Source organism: Danio aesculapii, chromosome 23 (assembly GCF_903798145.1).
Source record: "Danio aesculapii chromosome 23, fDanAes4.1, whole genome shotgun sequence".
Classification (NCBI taxonomy): domain Eukaryota; kingdom Metazoa; phylum Chordata; class Actinopteri; order Cypriniformes; family Danionidae; genus Danio; species Danio aesculapii.
Genome location: NC_079457.1, coordinates 20,181,617 through 20,194,589, shown reverse-complemented (window position 1 = coordinate 20,194,589; position 12,973 = coordinate 20,181,617). Strand labels below are relative to the sequence as shown.

Sequence of the window (12,973 nt, the reverse complement as noted above, 5' to 3'; positions counted from 1 at the left end):
AAAGGCTTTTTTTTACAGTCAGTTTTTATAAAATACAAAATAAATTATTAATAATTTAGTGTACCTTGAGTTAACTACAATCGAAACATAAAAGTCCATTTTATTTTGATAATAATTATAAACATCAAACGTGATGAGCGAATGCCCTAGTGGGAGGAGTCACTCATGGCAACAAACCGTCCATTCCTCCAATCAAACGCTTCAATGCAGCGGTCCGTGTGTGTGATGCCACTGATGACACAGGCCGCCCGGTCGTTCATGACAGGGGATCTGTTGTCCGGTAGCAACGCACAAATAAACAGGCCTGTTAACCATATGGTGAAACACAAGCCGTATACTCATTCGGGGCAAAAATGACTTGCACACACCCTGGCCTTTAACCGAAGAATCGAATCCTCAACGCGTGTTTACGTGCAGACGTCACAGCGCGCGCTCGAAAGCAACCTGACGGTCCCCTCTCCTCTCAAAACGCCGATACTGAGGGGAATAAAGACAGAAGGCATGAAACTGACCGGAGCTGAGAGCATTCTTTGCGACTGTGAGAGACTTGCACAGGGGAGATAAGGAATGCAAGGTACGGGCCTTTGTCTTGGCACTGTAATGCAGCTTTTATTGTCTAAACAAGTGCATGCGTTGTTTGGTTGACCACATATCACAGTAATACAGAGAATTCTACTTCTTTTATCATTTCATTAGAAAATGTAGTCCATAATATGTGAGTAAATTTCCATGCAGTATTCTGTCTTCTAATAGTATTGGGAAAAGAACAGATTAGAGCAGGATTTGTAGGGGGTTGTTTTTTGTGGGGGAATATTTTCTTAAACCGAATAGGTGATTATAGTAAAGCTGAATGCCAGTTTTGTTAGATTGACATTTCAGCATGTCTAAAGGCCTGGCAGCAGCAGGTGCTTAATTCTGGGAAATGAGGGTTAGAAACAAGATTTATCAGGCACACGAGGTAACCAGCTTATGAACTATTGTAACCTAGTAGCAGCAAAATCCTTTGTAGAAAATGGCCTTTACATGCTTGAAATGGTCTGCAGAGAAACTCAAAAAGTTCATTAAATTTTTTTTCAATTTATAGTAATTCAGAAAGTATCTAATAAAATATGAGATGGGGTTGAAATTTAAATTATATTTAAATTGTAAAAATTAAAATGTATATAATTTTTAAAGTAATAAAATAAACATTAAACACTTATTAAAATGATGAATCTCTTTATAAAACAAAAGAAATAGTACAATTATCTTGTCAGGACAGAAGGAAAGGAAGAAAAGAATCGAATTTGGCATGGGCGAATAAAGGATTCTGACGGTATGATAACCTTGGATAAAAATATCACGGTTTGACGGTGTTTTGATTACTGCTTTAAATATGTTCTTTTTAAAAGTCTAGGTAAACCCCCTAGTCTAGGTTTTATTTTGAAAAACATTTAATATATTTTGGTGCAGTCAACATTAATTGATTTATTCATTCATTTTCTTTCCCCACGCGAACATGGGGAGAACATGCAAACTCCACAAACAAAAGCCAACTGACCCAGCCGAGGCTCGAACCAGCCACCTTCTTGCTGTGAGGGGATCATGCTACCCTCTTCGCTACTGTGACGCCTAGCAGTAAACATGTCAGGCTGAATTATTTAAATGAATCACTGACTTCTGCTGTCTTCATTTGTTTCAAAACACGGATTTCTTTACAATTTAAAACAGCATCTTTGCATATCTTTTCTGCTGGAGACTGTTGTCCTAAACAAACAAACAAACAAACAAAAATCTTACACATACCTTAGGAACGGTATAATGGAAAATTTTGGTTTGTCTTTTCCAAACCGCAGTATATCTTGAAAACGGATATATGCTTGTTATTTTTTATATAATTGAAACATTGTTTCGTTAATAAGGATATATCTTTTTTAGATTTAGATTAAAATTTAAATTTTACAAAAACATTACAGATTTTTTTTTAATTTTACAGATACATTTTGACAGTCACACTGTCAACACTTTCACACTTAGTAATTTGGTTGTGTGCTTTTGTCTTATTAAAATTCTTTATAATTTAATTGTTTTTTTAAATATATTCCTGTGTGTTTTGTTCATTTTTAAATGCAATTAAGTGTTTGATCTATTCAATATTGTATTCGTTTTACAATTATTTTAGTTCATATTTTAGTTATAGTTTTAATATTTTTTAGTCTAAACTTTAAATTAAAATGAGAATTATATAATAATATAATTTATTTTAATAATAATATATAAAATAATGATTAGACTGTTAAATGGTCATAAAGATATAACTCAAAATCTTTGAAACCCTATCAGAATCCACCCTGCTTTGAAGAGCTTCAGTATTTTGGGCAGACAGAACAACTGCACCGCACACTTAAAAAAACCAACAGCATAAAAATACTAGGCCTTATTCATGAAACCATTTTAAATGTAGGAGTAAATTTTGAGTAATTTCTGCAAAACAGTTTTTCATGAAAAATGTACTGCAGATTCACAAAAGGTGTCATACACATCAGACCTGACAGTTACATGTGTATGTTATTAAGTTCCATTCATTCTTTCATTCATTCATTTTCTTTTTGGCTTAGTCCCTTTATTAATCAGGGGTCACCACAGCGGAACTCATCCAGCATATGTTTTATGCAGCGGATGCACTTCATGCTGCAACACATCACTGGGAAACACCCATACACTCTTGCATTCACACACATACACTACGGCCAATTTAGTTTATTCAGTTCACCTATAACTAGGGCCAGACGGAATCTGCGGACGTTTTTTGCTATTTTTGCTGAAAATTTTGGTATAAATCTGCGGAATTATTTTGGGAGTATCATAATTAAAACCTTAATATGTGAAATAAAAATATTATCTTTTTAACTTTTATTTAGTGTTTAAAATGCAAATTCAAATAGATTCACTTTATTTGGTAAACAAAGCAAGTCTCTCATATAATATCTCTACTAAAAGACAGAAAATATTACTTTACAAACTGCATTGTACATAAATCCGATGAACATTTTTATATTAGTCAATAATATTACTGTAATTAATTTAAAAACTGAATAAATATTGATTTGCACACATTTACTCAAGTAAATAAACAGAATTAATGATGGGCTAAAAATCTGCGGAAAATCCGCGGAATTCTGCGCGTGCAGATTCCGTGTGGGCCTACCTATACCACATGTTTTTCGACTGTGGGGGAAACCGGAGCACCCGAGGAAACCCACGTGAATACGGGGAGAACATGCACACTCCACATAGAAATGACCCAGCCGGGGATTGAACCAGTGACCTTCTTGCTGTGAGGTGATCGTGCTACCTACTGTGCCACCGTGACGCCCTAATGAGTTCCAATCATTTGTAAATATTGTGTATTTGTCAACGGTATTATATATATATATTGTCATTAATATCATTCTTGGTGTTTATCTTTCTAACCTTGCAGTGACTGATCCGGGAGGGATCACTGAATGGTCATCATGAAAGCAGGCAGTTCAAGGTGCGCATTCTCCCTGGGCTTCCTGGTGGGCAGCTGTAGCTTGTACGTCTTCCTGAGGCAGGTTTGGTTTGAGGAGAGCTTCAGCTGGCAGAGCAATGGCAAGAGCAGCCTGTCTCCTCCAATAAGCCAAGAGCAAAACACCTCCAACCTTACCTGGAGAGTTGAAGGATCTGCCCTGATCAACCTCAAGCATCCTAACCAGCCAGGTGTGCACCATTTATGTTTATATACAATCAAGTAAAAAAAATTCACCCTCCAGATATACAGTTGAAGGCAGAATTACTAGCCCACCTGTATATTTTTGTCCCCGTTTTACTGAAATAAGAGATTTATTTTCAACACATTTTAAACATAATAGTTTTAATAACATATTTATTTTATGTTTGCCATGATGACAGTACATAATATTTTACTAAATATTTTTCAAGATGTCACAATTAAGCTTAGTGCAATTTAAAGGTTTAACTTGGTTAATTATGTTAACTAGGTAAATAAGGGCAAAAGGCAAGTTATTGTATAACAAAAATATTTCTTAAGGGGGCTAATAATATAATAAATATATAATAAATATATAATAAATATCTAAATATAAATGGGGTGTACTCAATTATGCTGAGCACTGTAATATACCTGTATGTTGCAAGGTCTTCATTTTATACACAATTTACATTAGAAGATTAGAATATTTTTTAAAAGTGCACTAATCTGTATTAGACTGAAATACTAACATTGCGTAGCAGCAGCATTGTGCAGAAATAAGTGTTTTAAGTTGGCAATACCACAGTATTCACTGTCAGCCATGATTAATTTATTACATGGAGTGTCCGATAACATGGATGCATCTGAGATAAAGCAGGTAAATACAATGTTTGTTGTCTGACAAATTACATAAATCACTTTGACTTGATGGTGATGACCATTTTTGATTATGGAAAGATTAAAAGTGCTTTTATAATATAGACTAATTTTGCAACAGTGGTAATTAATCTGATATTGCTGCAGAAATGCATCTTTTGTGGTCATTTCTTCTCTGTTGTAGTTGTAGTTTAACACTTTTTAATCCTTTAGCTTCCACCCTAAGCAAAAATTTACAAATTTCTTTAGTTGAATTGTATTTCTTATTTGTTTTAATGATTAGTTAAACAGTTAACTTTCTTTTACAATTTTTTTTAACACTTGTTACCTGTTTGGCTGGTAATTTATATATATGACTTACATATAATCACAATGGGCGATGCTGTGGCGCAGTACGTAGTGCTGTCGCTTCACAGCAAGAAGGTCGCTAGTTCGAGCCTTGGCTGGGTCAGTTGCCGTTTCTGTGTGGAGTTTGCATGTTCTCCCTGCGTTCGCATAGGTTTTCTCCGGGTGCTCCGGTTTCCCCCACAGTCCAAAGACATGCGGTACAGGTGATTTGGGTAGGCTAAATTGTCCGTATTGTATGAGTGTGAGTGAGTGTGTGTGGATGTTTCCCAGAGATGGGTTGCGGCTGGAAGGGCATCCGCTGCGTAAAAACATGCAAGTTGGCGGTTCATTCTGCTGTGGCGACCCCAGATTAATAGAGGGACTAAGCCGAAAAGAAAATGAATGAATGAATATAATTACAATTGATATATTTCACTTTAGTGTTGATGACACTAATGTTAACTTATCATATTTGTATACATATAAATAAACTAGATTGTGTGAGGATATTGTTGGTGGTAATAATAATAATAATAATAACAATTAAATTTATTAGGTCTTTCCCAGGTTAACCACTAACAGTAAAAAAAAAAAACTGAGCATTTACAGGATCTATTGAATTTACTGTGTTTACTGAGTATGGGTTTGATTTAGGGTTGGGCAACGTCGACCAATTTGGCATCATACGATAGCTAATGTGAAACATCACGATGGACTATGTCATCATCGTCGTAGGCATTAATTATTAATTAATTATTTATGAATAAGATAAGTTACACACAAATTACCACCTGTCAATCACTTTTTCAGTGGGACTCGGCATGAATAGGCAGAGTGATCTGTGTCGTTATAATAGGTTCGACAAACTTGGTTGGTAAAAAAAAAAAAGGTGCACAACCAACAAGAACCAACCAACAGTATCTGAGGTTTTCGCTAAAATTACTAAGTACAAACGTGAAAGCGAAAGATTGAAGCAGTGTACTGATGCTGTGGCATGTTACCTGATAGATTTAATAGACAGAAGAGTCATTAGATGGTGTGGACGTGGATCGTTTTGTTCTAAAATGTCATTTTAAAACTAAGACGTATTGGTGTAAACGGGGCCTAAGTGTGTGTTTTTCGCAAGCGGGTTGCTGCTGCGACGGGGGCGGGGCAGAGGATCACTATGCCGGCTCAGGATCGTGCCGTAGGCGATGGATGATGGCATCGTCTATCAACCTAACCCTAGTTTGATCAAAATGCTGAAATTTGTTTTATTCTATAATTGTCTGGTAACAGTTTTTATTCAAATTTCAAATAAAAGTATCATAATAATAATAATAATAATAATAATAATAATAATAATAATAATAATAATACAATTTAATTATAATGTGCTTTTCTCAAACTCAAAGCACTACAAGGCAAAAACAATAAATCAGTAAAAACATTAAATCAGAAAATAAAACAATAAGTAAGATGACAATAAATCATACATTAAAAACACTGCTAAAGATGTGAGTCTTGAGAAGCTTCTGACAACAGTCCAGAGAAACAGGTAATGGGTAATGCAGTCCATAATTCCGGCGCATGGTATGAAAAAGCCTGTAGCGAGGTAAGACCCGAAGCAGAGTGAAGACTGCGAGCAGGAGTAGAAAGCGTCACAAGATCACAGATGTAATCAGGAGCTAGCCTATGGACTGCTTTATAAATTAAAATCAGAATGTTAAAATCAATATGTGACCTAACCGGTAGCCAGTGAAGTTGCTGGAGAACAGGTGTTAACTACAAATATAAATATGTTAGCTACTGCGAATTTCCAAGTGTTCCTAATTTGTACTTTTATATTCATTCATTTTCTTTTCGGCTTAGTCCCTTTATTAATCTGGGGTAGCCACAGCGGAATGAACCGCCAACTTATCTAGCACGTGTTTTACACAGCGGATGCCCTTCCAGCTGCAACCCATCTATGGGAAGCATCCATACACACTCATTCACATACAGGTACATACATTACGGACTATTCAACCTGTACTGCATGTCTTTGGACTGTGAGGGAAACCAGAGCACCCGGAGGAAACCGGAGAACATGCAAACTCCACACAGAAACGCCAACTGACCCAGCCGAGGCTCAAACCATCGATCTTTTTGCTGTGAGGCGACAGCACTACCTACTGCGCCACTGCTTCACCCCATACTTTAAATAAATAATAGGAAAATAATAGGATGTTTTTTCAAGAAAATCACTTACAAAATCACCAATAATCCTCCATTGATTGCATTAAACTGCACTGCTCTATAGCAATAAACTATACTTTTTAAATGTCACAGGAGAGAACGGTCACATTGCTGATGAGCTGTTCAGGAAAGTGCGAATCCTGTGCTGGGTGATGACCGGACCCAGTAACCTCCAGTCAAAAGCTCAGCACGTAAAGAACACATGGAGTCGCCACTGTAACGTAGTGCTGTTTATGAGCTCAGAAGAAGACCGCAGTTTCCCCACGGTGGGCCTCGGCACAGGTGAAGGCCGAGACCAGCTGTACTGGAAGACCATTCGTGCCTTCCACTATGCCCTGAAGAACCACGGCCATGAGGCAGACTGGTTCCTCAAAGCAGACGATGATACTTTTGTCATTGTGGACAATTTGCGATGGATCCTATCGAACTACACACCGGAGCAGCCTATATATTTTGGCAAGCGGTTTAAGCCGTACACCAAGCAGGGCTACATGAGCGGTGGTGCAGGGTATGTGCTCAGTAAAGAGGCTCTGAGAAGGTTTGTGGAGGGGTTTAGCACTAAAGTGTGCACTCATACCACACCGGTGGAGGATTTGGCAATGGGGCAGTGTCTGGAGAAAATGGGGGTGCTGGCTGGAGACTCAAGGGACTCGCTGCATAGAGAAACCTTTCATCCTTTTATTCCTGAGCATCATCTTACTGGAAAGTTCTCCAAGACCTTCTGGTACTGGAATTATTGCTTTTACCCAATTGTGGAAGTAAGTCAGACACTTTCGTTTTTATTAACACTAGCATTCAGATGAGTTTGGCTGAGTTTCTTTTGAAACATATTTTTGGTGAAATATTATTACAATTCAAAATAATGGTTTTCTTTTTAAGTATATTTAAAAATGTAATTTATAGCTGTGATGCAAAGCTGAATTTTTACTCTAGTGTTCAGTGTTAAATATTCATACTTTTTATTATTTTTATATTCTTTCTAATATTTCTTATTACTATCAATGCTTAATAATTCTGTTGAAAACATTATACGGGACATTCTACTAGTAACGTACATTATCTGTCCTTGAAATAAAAACATAAATCCACACACAATATAAAAGGCACAAAAACAACTCCTCCTATATTACAATAACTATGAAAAGAAATATTACTGGAAAGGCAAATTGATTTTATGAATATTTTCCATATTAAAACATGAATCATCATTTAAAAGCATTTGTTTAAAGAAACTCATAAACACTAATTATTAAGTTTTATAAAACAAAGCAACTGGTAAAATGAAACTATAGGTATTGTAAACTAAACATTTATGGCATTTTAATTAAATGTTTGGTAAGCATTTTTGACACTGTTAAGGCACTTAGTGTCTTGTTACTGTAGTGATACCTTCATGGATTAGATTTGTACCTTTGATGAAGGTACAATATTATATCTGCAGGTTTTAAAAAACCAAAGGTACATTTTGGTTTTCCATTGTATAAATCATGTCCTTAAACAAATTGCAATGGTACAAATTTGTTTCTTTGTCTTAAGGTCTAATTCCATATACTGTAGTTCCAAAAAAGGTACTGCCCCAGTGACAAGGGTTTGTACCTTCTTTGGTACAACATTGTGCCATTTCTTTCTGAGAGTGCAGTGATCAAGGATGCGTTCTGTCATTGAATTGTATGATTTTATGCTTGTTTTTTGGATGATTTTTTTGAGGATGACAAGCTAAGAGGTCAGGCCCTGTCAGATTTTTTATAAGTACGTTTCTGGTAGAATGTCCCATACATTTTCTTTAGAACTCTTCTTTGATAAATAGAATCAAAATATCAAATTTTATTTGCCATTAAAATGTTTAGAACATTATAAAGTGCATTCACTTTTTATTAGTTTTATATATTCTTTCTAAATAAAAAAAGTAACTAATTAAAAAAAAAAAAAAAAAAAAGTTTTTGTGACTTTCTGAGATTTCTCTATATTCAATAGCCTCTCATTTCCTAAATGCAGCAAGCTAATTAGGACTTCTTTTGCTTTGGCAAAACTTAAACATATTTGAAATGTTTCGAAAAACTTGAGTGCCGCTTAGCAGAGAAAACAAAGTATAAAAAGGGATTTTTCCATTTAAGATGTAGTATTTCGGGTATGAATAAAAATCAACAACATTGTTTGAGAAATGTACTTGAGAATGAAATTATCTCTCATCATTTTCGCCCCCTCGTTCAGGTGATTGCAAGTGAAACCCACAATAGATAGGTTTGATGGGGGCAGCATTTGTCGATAGTTTTTCTTTCATGGACGTGATTATTGTGATTCGTGACTAGACAGCTAATGAATAACAATAAAAAGCCTAAGAAATTAACAATTTAGTACTTGTTATGGTAATCAGAATGGCAACGGGAAAGGGCACAAAGGCTGTTTCAGTGCTATAAAGTGTGTTTATAAAAACTAATATGATTAATGATGAAGTTGTGTATTTCTTTCAGAAAATAATAGCTTTTTAGGAATACTTGAAATTTTTTTTTTAATAGTTTACTACGCAACTCCACTTAATCCAAACTTTCTTACTTATGTTTTCTACTTCTGTACATAAAAGAAGATATTTTAAAGAATGCTGGTAATCAAACCAATGTTAATACATTTAGTTTTTTTTTGTCTTCTATTGAAATCAATATGGGGTGACGCGTTGGCGCAGTGGGTAGCGCTCTTGCCTCACAGCAAGTTTCCCAGTGATGGGTTGCAGCTGGAAGGGCATCTGCTGCGTAAAACATATGCTGGATAAGTTGGCAGTTCATTCCGCAGTGACGACCCCAGATTAATAAAGCGACTAAGCCGAAAAGAAAATGAATAATAATAATAATAATTCATTTTATTTATAAATGGCAATTTTCTGGACACCCAAGGTCACCTAAAAACAAGCATCAAAAGATATACGAAAACAAATGGTTCTGAACCAGTTGGAGCTTATGGAGAAATTTTGAAGGAAGCCCTGTGAGAAGTGCATTACAGTAGTCAAAACGTTAAGTAACTAATGCATGGATGAGAACTGCTGTGTTATTGGATGTGAGAGAGGAGCGGAGACGAGTAATATTATGCAGGTGGAAGTATGCAGTACGCATAATATTATTGATATGGCTTTCAAATGAGAGTGTGCTGTCCAAGAAGACACTCAAACTCTTGCACTGTAGAGCAAGACAATTTGTGCTCTTTTAAAATTATCTGATTTATCCAAGACATTTTTAGTCCCAATGAATAGGGCTTCAGTTTTGTCATTTTTAATTTTAGAAAGTTAGCTGAAAGCCAGGTTTTTATTTCAGCTAAACATCTAGTCAATGCCAAAAGAGGAAAAGAACTGTAATGTTTACAGATTGACCTTATTCACTTGCATCACACTCTGTTACCCAGGTTTTTAAAGACTTTTTAAAAGTTGTTTTTGCTTTTTAAAAGAAAAAAGTTCTATAAAGTTATACTATATAATTGTTTAATTTTGTATATATATTTGCACATTTATTCACTTTTTAAAAACTCACTTTTATATGTTTGCTTTATTTTAATTTATCTTAATCAAATTTCCGAAAAATTAGGTTAATATTTAGTCATGTTTTGGTTTAAATTTTTATTATATCTATTTTTTATAAAACAAAATTATTATAAATATTACAGTATTGTAATCTGATTGTTTGTATATTATTGTTGTGTATATGTATTGTTTATTTTACTAAGTTGTTTATTTAATTCTATTTTTAATGGCATTAATAAGCTATATCTTTAATATCTGACTTTTTTCAAATGTTCCCTATTGGGATCTGGAGACCCCTGTGGTAATCAACATTATGACACAAGCTGCTAAACCTAAAATATTTCTTTAAAGCAAATTATCTGTGATCACTTGTAAACATAATATCATCTCAGCATCTGTTGTGTGTGTTTTTCTCGTACAGGGTCCTCAGTGCTGCTCTGATCTAGCAGTGTCTTTCCACTACGTAGATCCTGTGCTCATGTACACCCTTGAATACTACACTTACCATCTGAGGCCATTCGGCTACCAGCACCGCTACCAGCCTCCAGTGCCTGCTGTCCTTTCTTCACCGTCCCAAACTGTGAAAACCACCACAGAAACTCAGAGATCAGAGGAGGGCGCTAAAGAAAAAACTGCTTCAACAAACACAGTAAATCCCAGAGCAGAAGAAGTAAAGACGACTGAAACAAGTCACAAAGTCACAAATGCTGCCCAGGAGAGAAACACAACCTACAGAGGTGCAGCGTGATTGTGTTTCTTTGTGAATGGAGTGTTCTGTAAATCTGAAATGAAGGGACTGACTAATGTGAATGGTAAACTTGTGTAGCATTTTCTGTGTACCTAGCATGTGATGTATTGGGTACAGATTTCAGCTGATTACCAAAAGGTAAAGTGTCCTCCACTAACATTGGAAACCTTGGTTAACATGAGCAAAGATGGCAATGAAAACATGCCTTTATTGTGTAACTATTTGATCTTTTCAATTAACCTTGTGTTTTTTTAGATTTTTCAACATTAAGACATAAAAAACATTAAAAACCACAACACAATTTAATCAAAGACAAATATCTTTGGTAAATTTATGTGTATGACAATTATTGCCAGCAATTATTGAAGTATATTCCCATTGATATCTTTTTATTGCACCTGCACTGTAAAAAGCGATTAATTACTTTAAAAAAAGTGTGCAAACCTTTTGCGTTAAACGCTTTAAAGGGGAACCTAGGATGAAAATCATCTTTTATAAGCAGTTTCGACAGAACTGTGTGTATAGTGTGTCCAAAGTCACATTGGGGTGACATAAACACAATAAGTCTCTTTTTTTTTTTTTTTTTTTTCCTGATGTCAAAATAAGATCCAAATCCCACCTATTTTGAGGCCCACCGCAACGTGGCGTAGGAGTGCCGTTTTTCCCACCCACCGAATTGATTGACAGTCGCGTATTAACATGTCTCAATAGAAACGCATATAATCATATCTACAAGACAGGTGTGCAAAGCAACTGGGATTAAAAGATCTGTTCAGCTCTCTGTGATCATCAATAGTCATCAAATGTGATCAAAAATGAGTTTAAAAATATATGTAATATAGTTAGTTAAAGACTGTAAACTCACTGTAATTCATCACCACAGCCGCATGTCAGTACAATTATGAAAGAAGACGTTTTAATCCCAGTTGTGGACGTTAAATCAGGTTTATTTCGTGCTTTAACATAACAGATATTAATACAGCAGTGGATATTAACATGTATTCTGTGTTTGTGTGTGGGTGAACTTTTTAACAAAATTGTGTGTGACTTCTTGTTGAGGAAAGGCTTGAATTAACTCCTCAACAACTACATTAAATAATCATCTGGAAAGTTCTTACTGCAGTATTTCTCACAAACGTTACGTGAGATCCGCTTCCTTCATGTCTGTCATTGTGCTGTTTATCTGACATAGCCGAGACGGAGATTGAGGTACACTCTGAGAAACGTGTGGAAACGTTGGGTGGGGAAAACTAGCATTAAAGGCACAGACAACAAAACAGCTACATTGTGTTCAGAGCAGAAAATTCCAATATACTGAAAGGTTTAATAAATAATCTGATGGGTGTTTTAAGCTGAAACTTTACAGACACATTCTTGAGACACAAAAGTATTATTTTAAATCTTGAAAAAGGGGTAAAATATGTATCTTTTAAGTTGATTTTAAAACTTGTCTTGACAAAAAGTTGACATTAACAACAAATTTTACTTAAGTTTTAAAACCTTATTTAAAGTTCAGTTACTTAATAGACTTTAATCTGAATACCTGTAACCATTGACTTCCATAGGAAAACAAATACTATGGAAGGCAATAGTTACATGTTTTCAGATTTCTTCAAATATATTCTTTAGTGTTTAACAGAAGAAACTCATAAAGGTTTGAAACAAGTAAGGTGTGTGTAAATGATGACAGAATTTTCATCTTTGGATGAACAGTCCCTTTAAGGCATTTGGTAAGTGAGATCAAGATAAGTAAAATCAACTAATTGCTTTTAACTGTGTGGGCGAACATGAAGAGGAAATTATTCAT

At 35.1% G+C, this 12,973-nt stretch overlaps 1 protein-coding gene across 1 annotated transcript; it reads left to right on the top strand.

Annotated features, from left to right (window-relative positions):
- Positions 1-243: 243 nt before the first annotated feature.
- On the top strand, positions 244-12,573 carry c1galt1la (core 1 synthase, glycoprotein-N-acetylgalactosamine 3-beta-galactosyltransferase 1, like a). Its single transcript, XM_056449432.1, has 4 exons — positions 244-574; positions 3,461-3,720; positions 7,007-7,671; positions 10,840-12,573. Exons 2-4 carry the CDS (start codon positions 3,486-3,488, stop codon positions 11,164-11,166), a joined length of 1,227 nt encoding a protein of 408 aa, XP_056305407.1. The 5' UTR covers positions 244-574; positions 3,461-3,485; the 3' UTR covers positions 11,167-12,573.
- The last annotated feature ends 400 nt before the right edge of the window (positions 12,574-12,973 follow it).